Below are 26665 nucleotides of genomic sequence, written 5' to 3' on the forward strand. Positions count from 1 at the left end.
GAGGACGGAGATGGAATACAGAGAAGTAGGGGCTGATTTCCTAGGGACCCTGTTTCGGGGCCGCTAATCCCGAGCTGGCCGCCCCGGCGGCGCCGCCCGCCTTCCTGCGCACCCCTGCAGCGCCCGGGACGGGGCTAGGGCCGGGAGCCGCCAGCGGGACGCCGGGGCTCGCGGCGACACCTGGGGCAGCCTCTCGGCGGCGGGGCGGGGGAGCGGCAGGAAGCGGGGCAGAGCCGCGCACCCGGAAGCGGTTGGGCCGGCTGCAGGGGGCTGCTGGCGGCGCGAGCTCGCTAGCTGGCTCGCAGGCGCGTCCCGCTCGGCGGCTGCGGGGCACAGACGCGGCCGGGCTCGGCTGCCCTGCAGCCCGCGATGCCCTCGGGCTGCCGGGTACGCCGCGGGGCATGGTGAGCCCTGGGCTGCAGCTCCCTGCGGGGACTCGGCAGGCGGCCTCTCCGCTCCGCCTCAGCCTCCTGCTCCTGCTGCTGGTGCCGCGGGGCACCGGGGCGCAGAAAGGTGGGTGCGAGAGCGGTCGGGCAGGGCGGCAGCGGGCGAGGGAAGCCCACGCTCTGGAACATGGCTGCATGGCGAGGGGGGGAGCCCCCATCTCTGTTCTGCCCCTCAGCATGTGGCCCCACTCCCCGAGTCTGCCCACTCCCTGTCCAACAAAGGGCGAAAGAAGAGCCCCATTCTCGGCAGCTCCCTTTTCGTCGTCCTCACTCCCACCCTGTGGGGCGGCCGCCCCGTCGGGGAGTGTGGGGCTCCCTCAGGTGGGGGGGGTTGACCAGTTCCAGCCCCAGGGGGAGCCGGGGGCGGGAGGGCTTCACCCGGGCGGGGCGCGGCTGAAGTGGCGGGAGGCGCTGGGCTGTGGTGGTAGATCGGGGACACAAGGCCAGTCTGAAAGCGGAGGGCGCGCTGGCGTTTGTTGTCCTGAGCCACAGCCAGCTGCTGGGGGAGGCTGCCCACACAAGCTGTGTGTGAAGAGGTGTGAGCCAGGAGGGGATAAAGGGGAGATTCTGCTTGCTCTGAAAATAAACTTACACGTGCCCAAGAGCATGTAGAAGTGTACATGGGGTGAGCGTCTAGAATGTGTGATGGAAGGGGGTAGCTTTTTGGGGTTTTGGTGGTTTTTTTTTTAAGAGAAATTGGTGAGATTTGTCCTCCTCGGGTGGAATTAGTTCATTAGGCTTTAGCACAATTTGGTCAATTCATAGCAGAAGATCAGAGGATGCCACAGTAACTGTCACTTTGATCATATGCTTGGGAGAAAGTGTTGGGAGTGAATGTTTTGACAACATCTTGAAACTTTCACTTGTTGAATACAGGGGCTGAGAAGAGAAATTTTGTGGTTTTTGATTCCATTTGCTTCTTGCACCGGTCTTGCTTTGTTTTGGAAACTCACCTCTTGTTATCACATAACTTTGTCTACATCTCAAAGAGAGATGTAAATGTATTTGAATGTCCCAAACTCTGTATTAAAATGCACAAAGGGAATCAAAAAGTGTATGCGCTGTACTGTTAAACATATATTTCATGTTTTTTGAATGGAAAAGGTCAGAGATACCTCCACAGATCAACGTAGTCAAGTTGACTTACCTTTTGCCCTTATTTCCAGCTAACTGCATTTAGTTTTAAGTATGTTCCTGTACACATAAGATATTGCTAGTATGCATTTGACATACCTGATTTTGTTTGTGTTTAATTTATGATGGAGGAGGAGAAGTTCCATTTGCTTTTGAGACGAAATTGGGCAATTTTAACATTTAGCCTTTTGAAGACTGTGGCTGGATGAGTCAGGTAGCAGCAAGGTGTTCATGCTGTAGGAGCATCACACTCGAAGTACTAGTGCTGACCTGACACTTATCTGACCTTTTGGTGAGCAGACTGAGTTTGTTATTCTAGGAGAAAACTGAAATAACTGTGTGGGGTAGGGAAGAGTCATAATTTTCCTCCACATTACTGAGTCGGATTGGCGCAGTGAGTAATCAGAGGTGCGCTAAAGGGAGTGGGACCATGCAGCAAAAAGTGGGACCACATGGACAGCAGGCTTTTAGATATGCTGTTCACTTTACCTTTCTGTACTCTGAGAAATTGCTGAAGAGTTCCTACGCAGAATTTCAATGTAGCGTTCCTTCTTGTTTGCACAGAAATCTTGCTTTTGGGCAGGAAGGGAACCTCTTTATTGACAAGCTTCATTTTATTTGGTAACATAAAACAGAGCTTGTCTTAAGGTTAGGGTCTGTGGTGGTGTTAAATACAATGCTTTCCAGTATGAGAAATTGTTGGGAGCTTCTAAGAAAAGCTCTGCTTGCGAGGGACTGTTTCCTTGCCAATGTTTTTTTTTCATTTATCTTATTCCAGAGAAGGTTGAGGAGCAGATATCCTGTATCTTTAAATGCTGGCATAGTTCTAATTTCATACAGAAATGAAACTGTTGTCTTGCTCATGAAGGGTCTGTCCAAAGCAGTTACTAAATTAGTGTATTAAATGTATGCACAGGCTTCTAAAATAATATGTTGATTGCCAGCGGAAGTACCCAAGGCCTAAGAAATTCCACAGTTAAAGTTGGTTTTGAGCTCTTTTATAAAAATGCTGTGAGTGATACTATGAAGGAACCTAGACTCATTTGTTATGTTAGGGAGGCTGATCCTCTGTTAATAAGCAACTGTTCATTTTCTTTTCCACTGTTGAGCACCTCTAAGCCTCACATACTGCATGGTATTTAAATCTTGTTATGAAGATAGAGCATTTTCATATCTCACATGCTTTTCTTTAGAGCACCTCCCTAATATGAACTAATTTAAAAATAACGATATGGTTTTGGTCAATGTGAAACTTGTTTTGAATATTGGGTCAAGTGGTCCTCCTCCCCTTCCAGACAGCTGCAAACTAAGAAACGAAAAAGTGCAAGTACTGCTGTGCTTTTCACTTGGTAGCCTACAGCGTTATCATGTAGGATTGGAGTGGGATTTTTTTTTCAATCTATGATGTTGAAAATCACTCAGTATATGTAGTTCAGCATTCTTTGTTCAAGGTCTTGAACCTGAGCATCTAGCTGTCTTGGAAAATATGAGCATTTTGTATGCGATTAAACACCTTCAGAAACACTGAAAAAGACTCAACAGCAAAGTAGCCTGTACTGGGTTTCATACAGGCTAATGCATCAGGCACTGTCCAGCCAATGGCTGTGCAAATCAGCTCTTGTGATTTTGATGCAATTGTATAGTGACTTTAGCTCCTGGTTGCAATGAAATTGATATTTCAGAAATACTTCAAGTGTTTTATTTGTTTTACGTGTAATTAAGCAAGCTGGCACCATGTAAGCTTCCCGATCTTTGTGGCTTACATTTTGAGAAGCAGTGCTCATAACAGATGCTCAGCTATTGTCATAAATTTGGAATGGCCTTTTCGTTAGTTAAGTTGAACTTTTGGGGGGATTTAGAAAAACACAGCTAAAAGAAATGGTTGCTTAGTAGAAGTTGAGTAATGTCTTAGTTATTCTGAAGGTATGAAGACTGTGGGGCAAAAACTTTGTCATCAAACATGTAGTTTGGTAGCTGTCTGTTGGAATTCCTAATGGATACTGATTTGCATATAGAACTGGAATAAAGCCTTAAGTTACAAATAAACTTTAGATTCTATAGTTGATTCCCAAGTGATTCAAAGCAGATTTGTTTGCAACCTTTCCTTTAAAAAAACCCCTAACTACGGATGCTTGTTTTTGAAAGTGATTCTCCTATTCCATTCTAAACAAATACCAACCCACGAAGATGCTATGTGCTCAAACCTCATTGAAGAAAGTACAAAAAAGTGATTTATCACTGTAGCTTAAAAATGTTTGCTTTAATGTAGCAAAGAATTTTTGAATGTGTGGTGCTGGGTTACCATGACCTAAAAAGCTGAGTGAAAGAACTGATGACTCTGTGTACGTTGAGCCTAATTAAATATTTTTCCATGGCCTTGTGTTTTGTGGTTGAACTGCAGTATTCCTGGATCTGTTGTGTGTTCCCTGCTCCTCTTCATTTCCCCTGTGTGCCCTCCCCTTCTCTCCACAGTGGTCCTGCTCTTACCGCTACTTGTCCATCCGGCAGTGCAACAGGTTACGGTGGCTTTGGCTGTGGCCGGTCCAGAATCAGGCACGTGGTGATCCATCAGCCTAGCCTCTGCATTTCTGTAGAATCTGGAAAAGCTTGTGGTCATTCATGTGTTGGTGGCTGAAACAAACAACTGTGGCAACTGTTGCAGCTTCCTGGCCGCTTGCTGTACAGGGCTGTCTTAGTGCCTTTGTCACTGAAGTATGGCATTTTGCTCCCGCGATGCTGAGTTCAGATGTTCCAGGGACAGTTGAGAAGACTAGAGCTAGCTGTGTGATTTTGTGAACTTTGTTTCATCTTGCAAATAACTGTCTGTCCCTTTTGGTCACTAAGGTAGATTTAGAAGAGAGGTGGCTTGATTTGAGGACAAAGAGAAGGTGACTCTAACTATATATCGATGAGCTGGGCAAGAAGGAGGGAGAGAGGCTGTAGCTTCTCCCTTGATGTCCTGTAAGAGATTATTTCCTCCTGGAAGAGGGGATGGACAAAGGTTCAAGCTGCCAAGGTAGCCCATTGCAAGTGTCTTTTTTTTTTTCTTGCTTCAGAGACTTCCTGGTGTGTAAATACAAAGCACCACCATAAAAACTTCTGCCATATGAGCAGTTTGCATGTGTTGTCCTTCATGCAAGTGCTGTTTTCTACATTTGCTAAATTAGATTGGGTGGTGTCTTATTGCCCTTTGTATCCATTGTCCTTGGCTGGGCTCATCTTTGAGGAACAGTCACAGCCAAACCCATAAGAAATTAGTTTGATTAAAAAGACCCCCCAGATCTTTAGATTAGAGATTTATTATCCCTAAAATTAACATGAGAATAAGTGTTTTATGATGGGAGAGCAGCCCTTTGTTTTAGCCATTTGGTTTTGCTAATAGGACAGTTTTACTTAAGAATGCAGACTGTTTTGATGATGGAGTTTTGTGGAACTCTTGAGGATTCAGGGGTTAGGATTAGGCCAGAGTGCTGAGGCAAATCCCCTTCATCCTTATTCTGAGAAGTATGGAAGAGTTTTTCAAGACTGCAGTTTAAAGTCCTGCTAGGTTTATCTGACATGTTGGATGATTCAGCTATTCTGATGCTTTTTTTTCACTTCCCAGCATTGTGTCTTGGAGATAGAAGTAGTGAGGAGGAGGGGGAGCACTGTGTAGAGGAATGCTGTTCCTGGGGGCGGGAGTGAGCTGGTATTGGAAGTATAGACCTACACCCAGTGAAAATTCTTTGCTTTTGAAAACAAGAATCTCTGAAAAGTTATTTTTCCTCTTCCAGTTAACTAACTGAGCCTTATTTGAAGTGGTTAGGCTGGGTCTGCTGGGCAGAAAGTACATCCATGTGTTCTGCAGAGCCATCCTTTCTGGGAGTTTGCTTGTAGTGCTGATTCTGTTCAGGCTAGCTCATCTTTGGGAGCCTGTTGAGGTTGTGCTAGTCTAGTCTACTCTAAAGAAAGCAGGGATTATCATTTTGTATAAATACTCCTAAAGGTCTCATACTTGATCCCAGAATGTATTACATTTTGCTTTGTATTTAAGCAGTACAATGCACGTTGGTTCTATATATACGTGTGTGTGTGTACACGGCTATAAAGATTCTATCTGAGCTAGTGGTAAAAAGGTTCTTTCAAAAGCTTGTATGCCATTACTGCATGCATCTCAAGATAGTGACCTTCTAGCATATTAGTGCAGTCTTTAGGAATATTATTTTAGTGCTACTGAACAGAGAGGTTCAGCTTTCCAGATTTGGAGGACTGTTTTCTTATTCATATAAGAGAAAAATAATCTGTCTCCTTTTTCTGCATTTCTGTCACCTGCTTTATACTCTGGGAAATGATGCATTAGGTTTTTAATGTGATCACTGCTGTTCTGTATAGTTTCTGTCATCAGCTAGTTAAGTGCCAACTTGAATGCATCAGCTTTGATAACTCAGATAATCTTCAGTATAAATGCAGTTCTTGTTGGAATTGCTGTTCACTGTATTTACCAGTGTTTCTGTATTGGTTATTTTATCCATCTTATGAAGGGGTTTAAATAAGCTATTGTGTGTCGCCCCCACTTTTGTAGCTGCACCCTGTGCTTTGGGGAAGCAGTTAGGATTACCTGAAATTTGTTTTGTAGTCAAAGGATTTCCCTCTCCTCCTGTACTTTCTCGTTAAGAGTTGCTTTTAGATTGATTTCTTTATTAAATATTATTGAACATATGTGTTTCTTTTTATAAAATAGTGGTATAGTTGAAACCATTGTCCAGAGGTAGACTGAATTTACTAAACTGAGGTTTGGAGAGGGGAACAGTAGCAATGTGAACATAAAAGACTATGCAGTAATTTGCATTAAAATAGGATCTTTAAAATTTTCAGTGCTGTTTTTTTATATAGAGTGATGGGTTATTACCTTTGAAGCCTGTTCATTAATGTTTTAAGACTGTGAAATACCCAATTTTGCTAAGCTTCATGCTTTGCCTTCCTTTATTTGAGGCGAGCAGCTTGAACTGTGCTATGCATGTTTTATTGTTTATAAATATTTGAACACTTTTTATGTTATTTGAATTAAAAATCGTACTTGAAAATGTGATAATGATTTGACATTTGGACCACAGAACAACACTGACTTTGAAAAAATGCTTTCGTTGAAGAATTCTTTGTCTAGTGTTTGAAAAAGAAAACAAACCCCAACTGCTGGATGAGTTCTAATAAGGTAAATCCTTTCGAAGAAAAAGGGTTCTGGAAGCAGTATATGTGTATATGGGGGCTCAGTATGTGCTTGTCAGATATGCTTGCTGTTAATTTTTGCTAATATAAAGAGGATGTTTTGGCCTCTTCACTGGTCTCTGTGTGTGATAGATGTTCTGCATTTTGATTCAATCATTATTTCTTACAGTTATTTGACTGCTGATCTTAAGAATCTCTGTTCTTACCATTTTACCAAAAGTACTAAGTTTCAAATTTTTCACTGAATGAACTTCTGTCTTACTAATAGAAATTCCATGCATTTAGATTTTGAAGGGTAACACAATGAGGAAAGTTCCAGTTCTGCACCACTCTTATGATAGCACACATAGCTACTGCATTAGTAAATGTTTTTTTGTAAGCTGAATGAAGTTTATGAACCTAGCTGTGTCATTCTTGGCAGCAGTAGTATTGAATAATAAGGAATTCACCCATATGCCATAGATAAAGTAGGTATATTTTTACAGAATATCTTAGAAACGGTTTGGTTGGTGTGGTTTTGTTTTGTAAAATAGTTAAAATTTTTCTCTCTCAAGATACCTTTAAATCAAGTAAGAAAACTTTCTTGAAAGTTAAATTTCATGCAATATCCTAAATTTCATTTGGCTAGAATCATGACTAGCCAACTGTAAGTAGCTGTGGTATACAAGAAAACTGGGCCCTTCTGTGAATCCATCTTTCTGTAAAATGGCCTATAAATTAGGATCAGAGAGACTCAAACTTGCCACTTTTTTTCAAGAGGTAAAGTTTGGAGGCTGTTTATGTTGTTTGTTTGTTGGTTTTTTTTGTTTGTTTGTTTTAAAGAAATGCTTCTCTGTTGCTTTCTTTAAGCCAAAGTCTTCCATAGCAAGTGTGTTCCATCAGTTTTATTAATTGTAGTGTTAAAAAAAAAAAAAGGATATTTTCAGATTTATTTTTTTTCTGTTCTGTGTGGGTGTCGTTGGTTTTGTTTAACATTTCATATTGTTCAGTGAAAGTTTCAAATAAGTATATTGTATTTTAACACTCCTGCATTCTTTATGATGTGAAAACTCAATTCAGCTCCAGCAAAACCACGGGAGACAATGATATTCCATGGATGAGGCATCACTTATGCACTGAAAATGAAAATCAATATTCAGATTATCTGTATGCTTTATTAAACACTCCCCACTTTATAAATTCCCTTGTTAATCCCCACTCTAAACCTTCCTCCCAGATTTTTGAAGTTCTTTGCAAAGTTACTTTTTCAAGGAAGAGGTTTTGTCACCCAGGATTGGGATAGTATCCATCAGGATGAGGATGACCAGCCACTGATCACAGTCTTGATTGAATTCTAGGTAATGTGCATGAAGCCACATGAATTCTCATTTCAAACTTTTCTTCCCCACAGCAGTTCTTCATGTAGAACCACTTCTTTGAACAATACACCGATTTTCTTGGTTCTGTAACTGAAGTGCTGTGGGAGATAGCCATTTGATGTGTCCCTGAGGAACATTGTTAATAGTGGAAAAGGAACTTGAAAAGCTTATTGTACTTCCGTAAGTGGTTGTGAGCAGATAACTCTTTCCCAGTTTCAAAAATATGATGGTGTAAAAGCTCTCCAGTGTGATGCTATCAGGTGCATTATACTAATATTGTTTATCTTGGTCTGGCATTGTCGTTTTTTAAACAAAGTCAGACATAAATCATGCAGTCGCTCTCTCACTCCCCCCCCTTTTTGCCCTCCCCCTGCTCCCGGAGGGATGGGAAGGAGAATCAAAAGAATGCAACTCCCACAGGTTGAGATAAGAACAGTCCAGTAACTAAGGTATAACACAAATCACTACTGCTACCACCAATAATAATAATGATAAAGGAAATAACAAGGGAAGAGAATACAACACCTCACCACCCGCCTACCGATAATTCCCCCCCGGAGCCCAACCAAGGACTGACCGATACCTAGTCCAACCTTGCAGTGTCTCCTAACCCTTCCAGGTAACTCTCAGTTACATCCTGGGCATGACTTGCTGTGGTATGGAATACCTCTTTGGCTACTTTGGGTCAGGTGTCCTGTCTCTGCTTCCTCCTGGCTTCCCCTCCTCCCTGTCAGAGCATGAGACTCAGAAAGTGCTTGGCCAGACCAAACATTTGAGCAGCAACTAAAAGCATCGGTGTTATCAGCACTGTTCCCAGGCCAAAAATCAAAAACACAGCGCTGCACCAGCCACCAAGGAGAAAAAATGACTGCTACTGCTGAACCCAGGACAAGCATTTAAACAGAACTTGTAAATAAATGTTTTGTGGAATTATTCCAGATTTGCAGAAGGTTGTTTTTAATCCCTGAATGGTTTTGTTTTTGTTTTTTGTTTTGTTTTGTTTTGTTTTTTTTTTGATACGGAGAAACCCCACAGGAATGAGACAGTTGAAAGGTCCTCAAGATCTTGAGTGGAAAGATGAATTAGAAAAGCAATGGAAACAGAAAGTGAATTGCAGTGATGCTGTTTCGCTTGGTTCCTTCTCAGAGTTAGGAGATTATGACTCTGAAAGGATAGTTTACTGCAGTGAGCTAGCATGTATGTGGAGTGTGCTGTTCATGCCTGTTTGCCAGCAAGTCCTCAAGGGTTTTCATAGTTGGCAGCTGTTGCATCTGTAGCAGGAATGTAGCCAGTTAAAGTTGTTATCTGGTCATTTTAACTTTGCTTCAAAGAAGTTGAGATGTGGGGGAAAAAGTCTTGCCTTGTTCGGTGTGGTGGAATGAAGCCACACTGGTACTTAATTTTTCTTTTACAGATCTGTGAGTTTTGTGAAATGAGGAAGCCCTGAACTGCATTAGCAATTTCTATTTTTATGCCATTGTTCACAGGTGTCAAAATATGTTGTCTTATCACATGGGTGGAGAGATGACTTAAATTTAATGCTTTTGAACACACACTTATCAAGTCCAGTGGTGATCAGTTTTTGTCTTTTTCTCAAGTATATTTGAAAATATTCAGTAAAGCATTTCATCACTTAATTTTTAAAGAGCTGTCTTCAATGTCTCCAGTTCTGTAAGTCAAGGCATCCTTCCTGCTTTGAAGAAGTTAGTGCAAGGTTGATGGGCAGGTTCAAAGTTAGCAGACTACTGACTTCCTACATACTTTTGTTACACTTTTGTGCGATTTTGGCACTTAAAAACCTGTGATTTGAGTGTGTAAATTTAGTGTTGTCTTCCTAGTTAATCATCTTGTTATTCAGTAGTACGTAATGTTTGTTTTATTGATTGTGTTCATAGAGGGTCAAAAGTATGAAAATATTTTAAGGGAACATCAATTTAAAGCAAAATTAAGAATGAAGTTACCTTTCAGAACAGATTGTATGTTGTATTTCATGACTAGAATGAAGCCATGTTGTTCATAATGGGAAAACCCCTAACTGTCTCCATTATCATTTTGAACTTAGAGTTAAAAGTGAGTGTTGGAAATAAAGATAATTCTGTATGTCACCTACACAGGCAGTAGAAAATACTGGTGTAGAGATATGGAGTGTTAACTTTCATCAGTTGGATGACAGACTTTAAAGGTTAGAAACTGATATTTAAAGTCACTGTTCTTGGTGCAGCTGAAGGGTGCCAATAATTCCAGCTGTTTTTTTGAGGTTTTCTTTTTGAAATGATGCCCCTGTGTATTTTGTTAAGGTACCCAAATCTTCAGCTTCCTTCCTTCCAGCTTCTGTTGATTCCAGGGTAGCTAAACACGATTTTAACCACCAGTTGCTGCTGTCTCACCCTGTCCTCCCTGTCCCTACCTTGTATCCTCTCCATTGTGCAGGCTTCTGTGACTGAGACCCCTGTTGACCCATAGCTGTACCCTTACTCAGTAAAAGGCAGATAGGGTGATAACCTGGGTTATAAAACAGCTGTACAGCTCAGCAGGAGTTTGAGAAGCACCAACAGTGCACAGGGTGGGAAGGAGCAGCTGTTTTATAAGGCAGGATGGTACTGCAGCAGTGGTATTTAAATTGATGTATGCCACCATGGATCTGCAGTGTAGGCTGTGTGGTCTCATTTATGAACTGATAATGGAAGACAGGAAAATTATTATTATAGTGTTAATTTAGCATGTGAATTACTGGTAGGATTGGAGAATTTTCTGCTTCTTATATGGAAGACTTGTGAAATTGCATTTGGTCCTGGTGTGGTGAGGAGTCTGAAGACCTTACAAGAGATTCAAAGCTTGTTCTGACCCTGGCTATTGCTTATTCTCATTGAGTTTTGCATGACTGTCTGTGGGTTACTTTCCATTTTCTTCATCAGCAGTGTTTCTGCTGTGTAGCACTTAGAGCACTGAAGTTTATTTTTATGGAAGTGCTGGTACAGATTGCTAAGTAAATGATATGTCTTGTCTTTTGTCTGGCATGTGCAGCTTGCCCACTTCACAACATACAGCATGTGCTGTCACTGTGATTCAGCATGGGCAGCATTTCAGGAGGGCTTCTGCATTATGGACCATTGAATCTAGAGCCCTCTTTCAGAGTCCTCATGTAAATCATGCTGCTTCATGGCTAGCCTGCCTTTGTAGGCTGCTTTTGCCTGCCTACTATTTAAGAAAGTCATAACTGTCCCTGGGGACTTAAGTCACAGGCTCTGCAAAGGTCTTACAGATCTGATCGATCTTTTCTGTTCTTTTGAAGTAGTTTGGTTAGTACATGACAGCAGAGGAGGTAAGTGCCTGGCTTACCTGCTCTGATGATAGTAATAATCTAAGATAATTTGTTTGTAAATGTTACCGTATTTTGGATGTTACATTTAGCAAGGCTAAGTGTTACTCTCTTGGATAAAATTCAGCATTGGAAAGCAAAGACTGCATTTCCAGAGATGGTGATTGAAAAGCTGTGTGTACAGATGAAAATGATAAAGTGCTAATTATGACTAGCCCAGCACGTGGCTAGGATCGTATATGAAAACAGTAAAATTTTGTTGTAATGGCATCTTAAATTTTGTACTTCTGCTGTAACAGCAAGAATCCGCCACTGTCTGGTCCCTCCCGAACTACTGAGCTGCCAGCATTTGAAAGACAAAAGGCTTATTGTGCTTTACCTTTTGTATCGTTCCTGTCTTTTTAAACTTCAACCTGTAATTTCATTACCTTTCTAAGGATGCTCCACAGCAAGTAAATCAATCCAGCCGTAATTCCGCCTGCCCTCTTTGCGGTTGCACTGCGAGTTGCACAATGAGCTGCCTCAGAGAGGGGAGCTGGCTGAAATCTAACACTGTGCTGTAGGAATGGGTAGGGGCACCGGTTCATCTTCAACCAGCTCAGTTATTGAAGCCAGTGTGGCACTTTTGCGTGGCTGGCCTTACCAGGGAAGGGATAGGTTTCTACAGGGTGGGATTCAGAGTTGTTTAAAATGCAAATGCAAGCTGGCAGTGCTGGTGAAAGCAGCAGTTGTTGATGTTCCCCTACTTCCACACTGTCCTGTCCCTTTGTCAAGGGAGACATTGCTGTATGCAATGGACTAAATTAAGGGAGTGCTCTAAGTTAAAACTGACAGTTTCTTCTTAATCTCAAGTCCGTGGCCTGCTTTACCATATAGCTGCAGAAGTGTTTTACCTCCACTACCAGGAAGGGTGTGAAAGCAAGTGGCCAACAGCTAGAGGCAGACAAGGCTTGCTTTTGTCTGGCTGCAATAATTTAAAGTGCCTTCGAGTGTTTATTGAGCAACGGCTTCACTTGTGGAAGTGTGGGGTATTTTATGTTGTGAAACATCTGGAATGGGGATGAAATGATCAAACGAGTGTGTTACAGAGGCAAATAAATGGCATAAAGATGAAGGTGGACTGTGTGCTTGTAGGCTTGTTAAGAAAATTAATTCTGACAGGGGAGCAGATTCCTTTCTGAAGAACAGAAAGGATTCTGTGGATTTTGGTGGAAACAGCAATGATTTTGAAGGACTCAAATAAGGGCATTTGAAAATACCTGAAAAAACCTAATTAGAATTTGATGTCTCTGTGGCCTTAATTCTCTTCACAGAACATTTCTGCTGGTCGTGTAAACTTTCTTGCTTACACTGAGGAAAGCAAAAAGTAGATGCAGTGTCTTATAGTTACACACTGATAAAAAGCAGGGAAATGCAGATCATAGGAGCTAAACAGAAGAGGGAAAATTATGGTATTGCATTGAATGAGAAAGAATTGTGTATTTGGAGTCAGAATGAAGGCTTTAACATATCTTTTTTTTGCTTACATAACTATAATAGATTGGGTTCTACCTTTAGTTAGTTAAGAAACATTCAGTTACATCTTGTATATAGTCACAAAGTACAGAAAATCACAACTTAAACGTAAATCTTCTCTGGAAACCCAGTGGTTAAATTGAGTGTTCAAAAGACAGTGCTACATGTTAAAATTGAGATCAGTATTTTGATATGCGTCAGTTATGCCTTATAGACTGTAAACCTTCAACTGTCAGATGTCTCTATTTTATTGTTCTTCGCCAAGTAAGGAATGGGAAAGCATTCTCTAGTCTAAATATTAATTTTTAACATGTTTGGGTAGTGAGAACAAGATTAGCAGTTACTAATAGCAGCTGATCTCAGGGGGAAGAAGTTCTGATTAATTTACTTCAACGACTATAGAGGATAATTTTTTTTTTTTGGTGGGTATTAATAGAGCACTTAGTACCCACTCCTGCATGTGCAGTACCCTCTCATTTTATGAAATCTTACATTTTCTTATCTTCTTACATTTGTGTTGGTTCAAATTCTGTATTTTACTGGTGTATAGAACTTGGGTATGAGAAGTCATTTTTAATCATCTGCTTGATCTCATCAGACATCAGTAAGCCATAGCTTGGGGGTCATATGTAATCTGTCTGGATAATTAATTGATTGAGCCATTCAAAGGCTCCTGCAGAAGAGATGAATGGTGCTCCTGATGACAGTCTGAAAGCAGACTGCTTTCCTCTACCAGCTTCTTAAGAGGCGTCCATGTTTCCAACACACATTTTGGTGAAAAGCTGAGCTTACTCATTTTTGCTGTGTGCATGGTCCTCAGGACACATGACAATGTACGTATGCAGACCTTCCAGCAAATATCAGATGCAATGGGTATGTGATCTGCTGCTTCTGCAAAGAGTTTTGTCTGTTCTGCAAGTGCAGTAGGTCTGTGGTGTGACAGGGCTGAAAGAAAGCAAGACTCATTGAGCTCTGTACTGGCAACAGAAGTCAGCTTATTCATGAATAATTGATTTAGGAATTGACATCTGCCTCTTCTGTTCTCAGAAACTCCACTCTCATGTACACAGATTAACAGAAACAAAAGCTTCTGTGGCACTTAATGACTTCAAAATGAATGAAGTAGCTATTCTATATATGTGACTGTAGTGCTAAGACCTATACTTTTTCTTGGAGAAATAGCTGAGTATTGCAGATTGCTCCACTGATAGAGGATTTATGCATGTGTCTCTGGAGTTGATCGGTGGTATTTATACAACTTTGGTAGAAATAATGAAGCACCACTTACATAAAGAGATACCCTTTTATAGTACCAATAAGATAAAACTAGGTTTCATTGTTCTACAAGTTTCACTGAAACTGTGTATTTTAGAGATTTCCAAATAGCTCCTGAAAAAAATTAGCTTTGAAATAAGGTGATGCTTGTAGATGCATTTAAGCACAACTTTTCTTCCGCTTTCCATTTCTTTCTAGTATGGCTTGACAGCAAGTTCTTCAGTATGGCTAGATTAGAGGAATATTTTTCCTCACATGTTCTCCAGAAAGCCTACAACAAAAGTGAGATTTGAGATTTGCATTTCCATTAAATTGTGTGAGGGGGGTTGGAAAGTTTTCCTTTCTAGCCAGTGGAAACAAGACTGATTGTTCCAAGCTACAAGGGGAAATTTGACATTTCTTAGTCATGTGTCTATAAAAGAAAAGTTTCAATGTCTTTTTAAAACTTACAATGTTTTATTTGCATTTTATCACCTCAATATGTAAGAGTGATTTTGGAGTTGTTTTCCTCGTCAGAAAAGTGCGTCCTGTTCCTAGCACAAAGGTAGAGCCAGTACTGTTTCATACTTGAGGCAGCTGAACAGGAAGCTAGTGATGATGATGGTTTAAATCAGCAAACTAGGGAAGAGAATGGTTTAAGTGAATGTTAGGTATGATCTTTCCTACTTTTAACTGGAGAAATTTACAGTTCAAGTATACTATTTAGGACAAAGAAGAGACTCAGGCTGTCTTTTGTTTTGACTTCCAGCAACATAGGCTTAAGATATAAAAGCTTGGGGAATAATCAAAGATACATTATCAGATGCATTGTTGGTATTCCTCGTTGTAAGAAACAGCATTTGTGTGGTTACTGAACCCCAATAATAGGCACCTTGAAATGAGAAATAATTACCAAGTAATTATTCTACGTCACGCAAGCATTTTTATTTTACTTAAATGCACTCAGAACAATGTATCTGCTTGTACAGGTGAAAGCTACTATGATTTCATGTTCAAACGGTCACTGTATTAGTGTATCTGTATAATATTTTCAATCTGTAAACAGTTGCTTACCCCTGTCATAAGACAGAAAACCACAGAACTAGTTAACTGGCTCATAGTTTTTATTTAGGCCATAACCATAAACTGCTGTTTATGTTGAAAATCAGTTTTATATGTCTGCAGTATAAAGAGTTTTGAAATACTAGCCACAAATATCAGCAAGTATTGGTTTTATTGTTAATATTATTTTTGTGTATTTTGTGTAAGTACTTGCTTGCGAAAAGCCAGTTTACTAGCAAAGGAATTGGTATTTTTCTCGACTGTGAAGCATATTGTGACTAATAAGGAATCTGACATTTAAAAGTTTACTAACTAATAAGCCATGGCCATGCAGGTTTTGAATGATAAATTTTCACTTGCTCTTGGGTTTATAGCATGCCTTTGAGAAGAAATCAGGATTAAAATGTTACACAAAATGTAAGGTTTAAGTTACCTCTTGTAACATTGGACAACTGTGTCTTATCTATTAGCACAACAGTAATTTCGGAAAGTAATTTATCAGCTGTCACCCAAATGGAAATAATATTTGTCAGGGGATGGAATGAAGTGTTCTGCAAAAAATTCATGAAGAAAACTGTGGCTAAACAACAGCTTTATAAATAGAAATTTTGATTTTACCAAAGCAGATATTCCAGTTACCTTTTCCAAAGAAGATTCATTATTTTCATTTAAGACTGCTAGCAAGAAAAAAAGCTGCAGTTTTGTCTGTTTGTGATTCTGTATATACCATCAGCAGTTTAGTGTTTAGAACATGGAGCTCTTTCAGTCTGCTCAGATTATAAAGAGAATAGGTTTTGTTAAGAGCAATTAGGTGCTTTTTCATTTTTCCCATGTGTGTTAGGCTTATTTTTCCATTTAGTCTTGGGTGAAACACATTTAAGAATTTTGAAAATTAGTTATAAGTCTAAATATGTGTACAACTTTTGTTCCTAAAGTTTAGCTTACCTTTTTGTGTTTAATAGAGGAACTTGACATATTAGTGTGCAATATGAAACACTTTCAGACTGACACTTTTAGCTGTCAAAACATGTCAATATAAATTATGTTGATCATTGTGAATTTCTGGTCACTGTGAAATCTTGACATAATGTTAAGTCTGTTGTAATCACTTTGTAGGAACTGTATGCAGGGGCATTTTGAAGGGTAAAATGGACCTACAGATAGTAAGTGTATTTGGAGTGATGTCGAAGATGTCTTTTAGCACCCTATCTAGTCTGATTTTTGTCTGCTATTTTTGCTGCCATTGTTCAAGATCCATTGTTCAAACATCTTTTAGAATAACATGTACAGATCACATACAAAAGAATCTCTGAACCTTCTTGTATCAGATCTTGAAAATGATAGTCGTTTCATGGGACTAAATTCAATAAATAGGCTTTTTAGCCTCCAGTGCTAACAAAAATAAATCAGAGATGTTATGAGGTGTATTTTGTGGGGTTTATGTTACTGCAGGTGTTAATTTTGATGGATGTGTCCTTGTGCTCTGGAATACTTAGTTGGATCAGTGCTGGGACCGATTTTGTCATCTTTGTCAGTGACATGGACAGTGGGATTGAGTGCACCCTCAGCAAACTTTCCGATGACACCAAGCTGTGTGGTTTGGTTGATATGCTGGAGGGAAGGAATGAAATCCAGAGGGACATTGACACGCTTGTGAGGTGGGCTGATGCCAACCTTATGAAGTTTAACCATGACAAATGCAAGGTCCTACACCTGGGTCAGAGCAATCCCAAGCACAGCTACAGGTTGGGCAGAGAAGAGATTCAGAGCAGCCCTGCGGAGAAGGACGTGGGGGTGCTGGTTGATGAGAAAATGAACATGAGGCGGCAGTGTGTGCTTGCAGCCCAGAAAGCCAACCATATCCTGGGCTGCATCAAAAGGAGTGGGACGAGCAGGTCGAAGGAGGTGATCCTGCCCCTCTACTCTGCTCTTGTGAGACCTCACTTCGAGTATTGTGTGCAGTTCTGGTGTCCTCAACATAAAAAGGATGTGGAACTGTTGGAACAAGTCCAGAGAAGGGCCACAAGGATGATCAGGGGACTGGAGCACCTCCCGTATGAAGATGGGCTGAGAAAGTTGTGTCTGTTCAGCCTGGAGAAGAGAAGGCTGCGTGGAGACCTCATAGCAGCCTTCCAGTATCTGAAGGGAGCCTATAGGGATGCTGGGGAGGGACTCTTCATTAGGAACTGTAGTGACAGGACAAGGGGTAATGGGTTAAAACTTACGCAGGGGAAGTTTAGTTTGGATATAAGGAGGAAGCTCTTTACTGTAAGGGTGGTGAGGCACTGGAATAGGTTGCCCAGGGAGGTTGTGAATGCTCCATCTGTGGTAGTGTTCAAGGCCAGGTTGGATGAAGCCTTGGGTGATATGGTTTAGTGTGAGGTGTTCCTGCCCATGGCAGGGGGGGCAGGGGGTTGGACCTAGATGATCTTAAGGTCCTTTCCAACCCCAACTATTCTATGATTCTATGAGTCTGTGATCTTGATAGAGTAATTTACAAAGAGCTGGTGATGGTGGATGTTATTGAAAGGATGTTATTTCAAAAACAACAGATAACTAATTAAACTTCTTGTACTACATACAGACAGACGCTCCTCCACATGTCCCATTCTGCACTGTTCACCTCCACCTCACCTGTATTCCCATTAACATAAGCTATTGCAGCCAGACCCAGGGCACATCCGTCCCATGGGGCAGTAGTGATGCCCTATGCAGTGACGGGCATGGGGTGGTTTCCAAGGTCACCCCGTAGCAGTCAGGGTGAGCCAGAGGGCTGCCCTGTCCTGAGGGGCCTCTATGAGCCACATCCTGCAAAGCCCCACTGCGCAGCACCCTACATCTGTGGCGCTGTCCCGCAGGCAGCTCCCCCTCGCCTCCTGTGGCTGCAGGCCCTGAATCCCATTGAAGGGGTGCAGCAGTGCTGGGTCAACCTCACCAGATTTGCTGTTGAGTAAACAGATTTATCAGTTTGCTCTTTATAATTTGATTTTGAGAATATACCATTTGTGCTATTTTTTTCTCATCTTTAAACAAGTCTTTAGTATTGTTCCTGCAACAAAACAACGCACTAGAAGTTTGATGATGGTCAGACTTGGCAGTTATTTTTCAGTAGAGTATTTGCTTTGTCTTTTCACTTTTGTACATTGTCTTTTCACTTCTGTTTTTTTTCGTGCTGTGAATACAGTAACAGCTATAAAACTGATGTGCTCTTGTTTTATTGGCAGTCTTCTCCCTCCTTTTCAGAACCTGTTTTCTTTTGTACATAGGTATTAAGGGAACATGAAATAGCAGCGATACTTCCTGTAATGTCTGTTCAATTTTTTAAGTGGTTGTGGATTAATTTTTATCTTGTTGAGGAAGTTGTAGCAGCTCTCTGGTCACCTGTGATGAGAACCTAACATTATGCAACATTATTTGACTGGTATTTCTCACAATTACTGTTCCATCTGCATGTGATTTACCTTCCTGTTCACTTGCAATGTGATACTGCAGTTAAAACCCAACAAATCCCATACCACTGCTGAAACCCAGGATGGCTAAATCACCAGTGAAGCTTTGAAGATGAATGTGTGTAGCTAATTTGTTTTTGTTCTTTTGTAGGTGATGGATGTGGACACACCATCCTGGGCCCCGAAAGTGGAACTCTTGCTTCAATAAACTACCCACAGACCTCTCCCAATAGTACAGTTTGTGAATGGGAAATTCGTGTAAAGCCTGGGCAGCGAGTTCAGCTCAAATTTGGTGATTTTGATATTGATGACTCAGATTCATGTCATTCCAGTTACTTAAGAGTTCACAATGGGATTGGCCCCACCAGGACAGAGATAGGTAGGAGCTTTTATTATTGGTATTTGAAAGCTATAGACTGGTACAGAACTTGGATATACTGTTGGTACTTTTGTTTCTTCTAAAATTTCTCCTGTTTACCTGCTCTGAGCATAGAGTAACTACTGCAAGTATAGTTAAGTACTTTTTCATAGCCCTACAAAGCTGTTATCATTCAGTTGGATATTGGGCAGGGTAAGATCTTGCCTGAATATATCATACACTGCTTTGTACAGTGTGAATTTTGAGCCTTATGAGAAGTGATGAAAAGAAGGAAGTGTTTTTTATTTACAGGAATCTCCAATAAGGTGAAGAAAGGAATTTCAGTAAATCTGTAATTAGAATTGTGTTCTTCCTGTACTTCATATCAAGGAATCATTGAATAGTTTGGGCTGGAAGGGACCTTAAAAGATCTAGTTCCAGCCACCATGACAGGAGCAGGGACACCTTCTACTAGACCAGGTTGTTCAAGGCCCTGTCTGACCTGTCCTTGAACAGTGCCAGGAATGGGGCAGCCACAGCTTCTCTGGGCAACCTGTGCCAGTGCCTCACCACCCTCACAATGAAGAATTTCTTTCTAATATCTGTTCTAAATCTACCTTCTTTCAGTTTAAAGCCATTACCCCTTGTCCTATCATTAAATGCCCTTGTAAAATGTCCCTCTCCAGATTTCTTGTAGCCCCCCTATAGGCACTGGAAGCTGCTCTAAGGTCTCCCTGGAGCCTTCTTTTCTCCAGGCTGAACAAGCCCGACTCTTTCAGCCTGTCGTCACAGCAGAGCTGCTCCAGCCCTCGGAACATCTTTTTGGGCTCCTCTGGACTCACTCGAGCAGGTCCACATCCCTCTTGTGTTGGGGCCCAGAGCTGGAAGCAGGACTGCAGGTGGGGTGTCATGAGAGTGGAATAGAAGGGCAGAATCCTCTCCTTCAACCTGCTGATCATGCTTCTTTTGGTGCAGCCCAGCATAAAGTTGACTTTCTGGGCTGCACACTGCCAGGACACATTGAGCTTCTCATCAACCAACATCCCCAAGTTCTCCTCAAGGCTGCTCTCAGACCATTCTCCACCCAGCCTGTATTTGTGCTTGTGATTGTCTCGACCCAGGTGTGGGACTTTGCACTTGGCCTTGCTGACCTTCATGAGTTAAGTGCAAATCTTTGAGGAGTGCTGTGTGTACTTTAGAAAACTAGACATCAGTGACCAGTAAGTAAACTTACTATTGATGGTACTGCTAGAAAGAACAGGTAAGGAAAGATTCTCTTGTATAGCATATAGGTCTTCGGTACAGGGAGGGAATACAGGTGCAACTAACTTTCTAAAAGTAAAGTGGTAAAGAAAACAGTCATCTGATTTTCTTTCACTGGTGTCATGCTCATTTAAAATACACTTAGCATTGTAGCTCAGCAGATGACCTCTCTGTTTGGGATGCCAGAGTATTCTAAGTCATTGCATTTTGTTTACTGTTATTAAAGCATATGTAAATGTCTCTTCTTGACACAATTCCTATATCCTAAAAAAATGATGTTGTGTAACAATGATAGCAGAACATCCTACATTTTGTTTGTGCATGCAAAAACTAGATGGTAAATGCAACACAGTTCATATAATAATCTTTGATTCTTCTGACTTTCAAGGGAAACTCTCCTGTAATGTTTTTGGGCTTGTTTTTTTCTCAGACGTTTCTCAATAGCTTGCAAAGTTCCTATAAACAGTGGAGAGGGAATTGCAAAACTACGAGGATCTTCATTAACAGAAAAAAAAAAAAGAAAGTTGTATATACATGTTACCTGAAATACCTTTCTTTTTATATGGAATTGTTCTGATTTGAATTGTTCATCTTGACGGTATTAAAGGATGTCAGTCTTCAAAAGTTGTGTAGTTCAGATGTTTCCCATCTTCTGATAATGTCTTTAGTTCAATGTTTGTGCTCAAGAAGAGAACAAATTGAATTTCATTACTATAAGGCAGGGTTTTTTTTAAATAGCAGTGTAACATTATCATCCACATCAAGGTAGGGTTTAAAGGCCCTTGTTGGTTACTTTGCATAAAAATCAAAATGAATTTTCATTCTTCCTTCACTAAAATTAGCTGCTATTTTGCAGATTTGTTTTATTTTTTTTTTTTTTTAATAAAGCTTTATCTGGAGAGAGAGAGATTCACTTCATCTAATTTGGTTTTGTTCAACTCAAATGCCGAGCCACTAAACTGTGTCTTTTTATAAGAGGCCAGTGGAATTTTAGCTTTGGTAACCCTCTTTTCCAACTGTCACCTAGGTAAGTGTGTGTGAAAATAAGTATATGCTTGGAGCTGTTGAGCCAGACTTAGTCTAAAATAGGAAATGCTGCAGTCCTTAAATGGCAAGGAATGTCCAGTTCTGATAAGTTTGTTATTCACTTTTACAAGTGACTTAGTGGGTTCGAGTAAGTTTTCTACTTCATTTGTTCATTTGACGTTCAGCTGTTCGCAGCTGGTGTAGTAGCACAGTATGTTGAGCAAATTTGTGTGTTCTGCTCTCAAAATTAAATCACAGGACAAACAGTGATATTAACAGTGTCAGATACAGATGATGCAGGTTCTTGAATGTTCATGGTTGAAGTAACAAACACTGGAGAGATTAAACAGTGACCTGAATTTGTTTGGAGAAAATTTAGATTTATTCTGAGTTTTTCCATTCAGGACTACTGACATGGTCTAAAATTAAAATACTTGTATTACGTAAAATCTGAAATTCCATGATACCTACTTTAACCCAAAATGACTTGAAACTTGGCTGATTAGGTTAAAAAAAAGCATTAGGAGTAAGTTAGTTCATTGATAAACAGAGAAGGTTTCTAATGAAGCTTTTAAGGACTAGTTCTCCTTGCAAGTCTTTTGAATATTTATCAATATATCAAAAGAAGATACAAATCCATGATGTTAAGTTTGTCTCTAGTTTAAGTAAGAGCTAGAGGTGTTTTTTATTAGATTTCATCACAGTCCAGTCATTGTGCATCTACAGTCAGGTGTACTTATTTAATATAGACAGCGTAAGCCCAGACCTCTAGGAGCAGAGAATGTACACTACTGTGGGAATTCCCTCTCCTGTTGTAATGTTGCTGCACAAAAGCACTTGGAGTCCTTTAGTGGATAAGTACAGAAAAAAATAGCAATATTACATCTTCTGCATGCACCGTTGGCAGTCATGTTTTGTACGTTTCTATTGCCTGTTTTTTGAAAAGATTGCTAAAAATCTGTGGAGAGGCCAGGGGAGAGTTAGAAAATGATTTATAGTCTCAGAAGTATATGTCTTGCCATGAATCAGAAGGTACATTAGTCTACAGTTTGTCGAAGGCTGTATCTCCATGGTGCATGCACCCCTGAATAGTTTATCCAATCTAGATTTAAATGTGTTGCCTTGTGTATTTGCTTGAAGGCGAGTATAAATGGTGTCTTGAGGACAGTCTGACCTACCCTGAGAGCAGTCTCATGCTGGTCAATTGTGTGACAAGATCCAGTGACTGAAAAAAGGAGAAGTGGTAGTTGAAAAAATGGCACAGTTCATCATAATTAATGTAGTTAGTTAATCATCGAAATACGATTTAAAGCAAAACATAGGGTCAGTGTGGAGCCTTACTTATTTGTTAACTATTGCTGATAATCAGTTTAAGTAGTGAATTGAGGTAAAGTTATATTTGTATTTTATAAATTTCATTAAACTACTTTATTTTTTTTTCCATTAGAAAATACCCTTGCTATGTTCAAGACATAACTGAATAAGTAACATTCAGAAAGCTCTGAATAATGATAGGAAATCGTATTTAAATTTTTTTAAAATTATATTAGTATTTGTGAGCGTGGTTCACTTTTTAAAGGGATTTGACATATTGTATTCATTTGTGTTATATTTGTATTTGTTTTGTATTATATTTGTTAAGAACTACTCCTGCAGGACAGTGTTATTCCATTCCCTCTACTTTAGTATTGTAATTTGCTTTTAGTTGAGAAATGAGTCTGGCTTCTTTTTTCCCTATTTTATGTTATACTAAAATAGTTATTACCAAGAAAGCAAATAAATGGATGGTAAACTGAAACATATGCAATGTCATTTGCTGCTGGTGATTATCCATTTGATTATCCACTGTAGAATTTTAATAGGGTTTGTCCTGGGTTTAGCAGTAGCAGTCAGTTTTTCTCCTTCTTGGTAGCTGGTGCAGCACTGTGTTTTGACTTTCAGCCTGGGAACAGTGCTGATAACACTGATGTTTTCAGTTGTTACTAAGTAATGTTTACCCTAACCAAGGACTTTCTGAGCCTCATGCTCTGCCAGGGAGGAGGGGAAGCTGGGAGGAAGCAGACAGGACACCTGACCCAAGCTAGCCAAAGAGGTATTCCATACCAGAGCACGTCATGCCCAGGGGGGGTAACTGGGAGTTACCTGGAAGGACATGGGGTCTTTTGGGTCAGACTCATTTTTTGGCAAGTGGTATTGTATTCTCTTCCCTTGTTATTTTCCCTTATCATTGTTGTCGTTGGTGGTAGTGCTGGTGATTTGTGTTGTACGTTGGTTGCTGGACTGTTCTTGTCTCAACCTGTGGGAGTTGCACTCTTTCGATCCTCCTCCCCGTCCCTCTGGGAGCAGGGAAGGGGAGAGCCCCTTAGTTGGGCAGGAACCCGGGCCTCGACCCCCCCCCCCTCCGCTGTCTGGCTAGGTTAAACCACGACAGGGTTATAGATGGTTTACAGTATTGAATGATCAAGGGAACCTATAGAACAGAAGCATGGGGGGGTGTGGGGTGTGGGGTGTGTTTGATTACTTTTTGTTTTATTTTTCTTAATTGATTAATAAACTGATCAGTATTTTACTCAAGTTTTTAGTTAGTAGGACTGGAGAATTCATCCAGGTGGTGTTATTTGGTAGTAATTCTAGGACTTCATGGGGCAAGTATTGTCAATATCTACAGACTGCAGCATCTCCATTTAAAATGTATTCTTTTTGGTCATTTTGGATGGCAAGAGAAGTATCCGGATGCAGAATCTCTGTTAGATTTTATAGTTACAGCAAAAAAGAAAGTGAACCAACTGGCAGTTTATATTAATGGTACTCATATATCCATGTATGTTAATGCTGAACTGGAGTGAATCATGCTTGCTCTTGTCCAAAACTAAGGAAAATAGTTGATGGAAACCATGAAATAGTTGACAAGAAGTGCCCCAAGAGCTGTGGGAAGAGATGGGCTTTTTTCTCACTTGCTTCTCTAGATGCTTCTCATTGCACTGACTTGATCCTTTTCCTTGACAGATTACTTGAGATCTCTGAAGAACTAAGTGTGGGGGTTATGCATGCTACACGTGAATGGGATAAGGTCACATTTATTTGCAAGTGTTAAAGGTCTGAGAGACACCTGTGGACAGTGGCAAAAGAAATGCATTACCCATATTCTGCCATTTGCTTTAAATGGTCACTGACTACGTTATTTAGTGCACATGTATTTGTTTTTCACTATTCACCAAAAGTAACATGAGCTTACACTGCAAATGAAAAGAGATACTTATTACATATGTTGATTTTGGTCCATGTCTGTTCTTCCACTCCTCTCTATAGGAAAATACTGTGGGTTTGGTTTTCAAATGGATGGTTTAATTACTTCAAAAAGTAATGAAGTCACAGTACAGTTCATGAGTGGAACACATACTTCTGGACGTGGATTTCTTGCAGCTTATTCAACCACTGAGAAATCAGGTATTTATAATCATTTGGTATTTTTCATGTGCTGGTAAAAGTAGAGCTAAGAAACCAGAACTAATTTATTTATTTACACATTTTCGCAAATTACCTTCTAAAAATGAAGACTTTTACTATGGCCTTGCTGGTACTTCTGTGTAGGAAATTGGACTGTAAGTTACTGTAGCTTTAAAAAAATAGTATCAGACCTTACCTTGGGTAGCAGAGGAAGAATCAGAGTCATTTGTTATGAATTAAAGAGCTGGTTCAGATAAAGGACAAAATGCATTTGTTTTTCAGGTAGCACTCAAGGTGACAGATAATAAGTTTTCTTATCGAGCTATATGTATTTGTACAGTCATGGAAAATTTTATTTCAGTAATGGTATTCTGTACTCCCTCAGCTCTTTAATTATATAATCTGCTGACTACTTTTTAGTCTTTTTGCAATTTCTGTGGGTTTTCTGATTCTTTTCTCTCTGTATTTTGCACTGTATATGCTGATACACAGTAGACAAAAAGTGAAAGTATCAGCCATGGATGTAAGTAACATGTCACTCTAGTATTTGTTCCCTATGCTGCCTATTTTCAGTACTGCAGGACTGTTAAATGCTGAAAACGCAGGTCTGTTTAGTTAGTTTATTAATTTAATTTTGAATTTTGTGAAAAGAGCATAAGTTTGCATCTCTGAAAAAGAAAAGATGTGGAATTATTGATTTTAAAGTTGAAATTAAAAATTGCTGAGCTGAATGAATTTGGTAGGTAGTTTCTTGCCTTCCTTGGATATGCACCACTCTCCTAGCATCTGTTTGGTTTGGCATCTTGAATTTGAATGTTACCTCTATGAATTAACTGAGAAGCTGCCGTGAGGCTTGGTTTTCCTAATTAGCCGTTTATTGTGGCTTCTCAGTACTCTTACAGGCTTCTGAACCTTCAGGAGCTATAGATTACCTTATTTTTTAGATTGGATATAAGAAGGAAATTCTTTCCTGTTAGGGTGGTGAGGCACTGGAATAGGTTGCCCAGGGAGGCTGTGAATGCTCCATCCCTGGCAGTGTTCAAGACCAGGTTGGTCAAAGCCTTGAGTGAGATGGTTTAGTGTGAGGTGTCCCTGCCCATGGCAGGGGGGTTGGAACTTGATGATCCTAAGGTCCTTTCCAACCCTAACTATTCTATGTTTCTGTGAGCCTATGATTCTATCTTAGGCTCTCTGAGGTATAGCTATGAATTAAAACTAAGTTGCATAGAAAACAAATTTTTATAGTATGTTCTTATCTTCTTATCTATGTCACTTTCTCAATGGATTTCCCAGTTACTCAGGCAAATTACCAAGGTTCTACTGTGATACAAAATCTGTTGCAAGAAAATTTGGTAGGAACTAAATGTTTTTTTCATTCTGAGGCTTCTGGTTTTGTGTACTTTAAAAAGCCTACTCAAACTTGTTTTCTGTATCATCCTCTTGACCTAACATTTTTTCTTTCCAGACCTAATTACCTGTCTAGACAATGCAAGTCACTTTTCCGAACCAGAATTCAAGTAAGACTGATTTTTTTTTTTTTTTTTTTTTAATCTGTTTTCCCCTCAGTCTCTTTAAAGGAGTAATTTTAGTGTTTTCGCTTCACTGTTACATATACCTGATGCAGCTGTGGCTTGTCCAAAGAACTTGAGAAACAAACTAATCAGGGTTAGAGCTGGGTAATTTTGATCTTTGCACTCCTCCTTTCTCCCTCTGTCTCTCTTTTTTTGTTATTTACATGCAGTATACAGTAGAACCTCGTTAATTTGCATTAATGTATAGAAGCTAATATCTTATTTCCATAGACAGAACGTTGCTTTTATAAACATATA

At 40.2% G+C, this 26665-nt stretch overlaps 1 protein-coding gene across 1 annotated transcript in view; it reads left to right on the plus strand.

The window, feature by feature from the left end:
- The first annotated feature begins 331 nt into the window (after positions 1–331).
- The window catches only part of DCBLD2 (discoidin, CUB and LCCL domain containing 2), a 46615-nt gene continuing 20281 nt past the window's right edge, over positions 332–26665 (plus strand). Inside the window, exons 1-4 of the mRNA XM_061453883.1 lie at positions 332–513; positions 18894–19121; positions 24699–24836; positions 26302–26353. Coding sequence (XP_061309867.1) covers positions 402–513; positions 18894–19121; positions 24699–24836; positions 26302–26353 — 530 coding nt within the window. The 5' untranslated portion in view covers positions 332–401. The remainder of the gene's footprint in view (positions 514–18893; positions 19122–24698; positions 24837–26301; positions 26354–26665) is intronic.

Source organism: Pezoporus flaviventris, unplaced genomic scaffold, assembly GCF_033815535.1.
Source record: "Pezoporus flaviventris isolate CSIRO_AGI_PZ_B2104156 unplaced genomic scaffold, CSIRO_AGI_Pfla_v1 ptg000015l, whole genome shotgun sequence".
Lineage (NCBI taxonomy): Eukaryota > Metazoa > Chordata > Aves > Psittaciformes > Psittacidae > Pezoporus > Pezoporus flaviventris.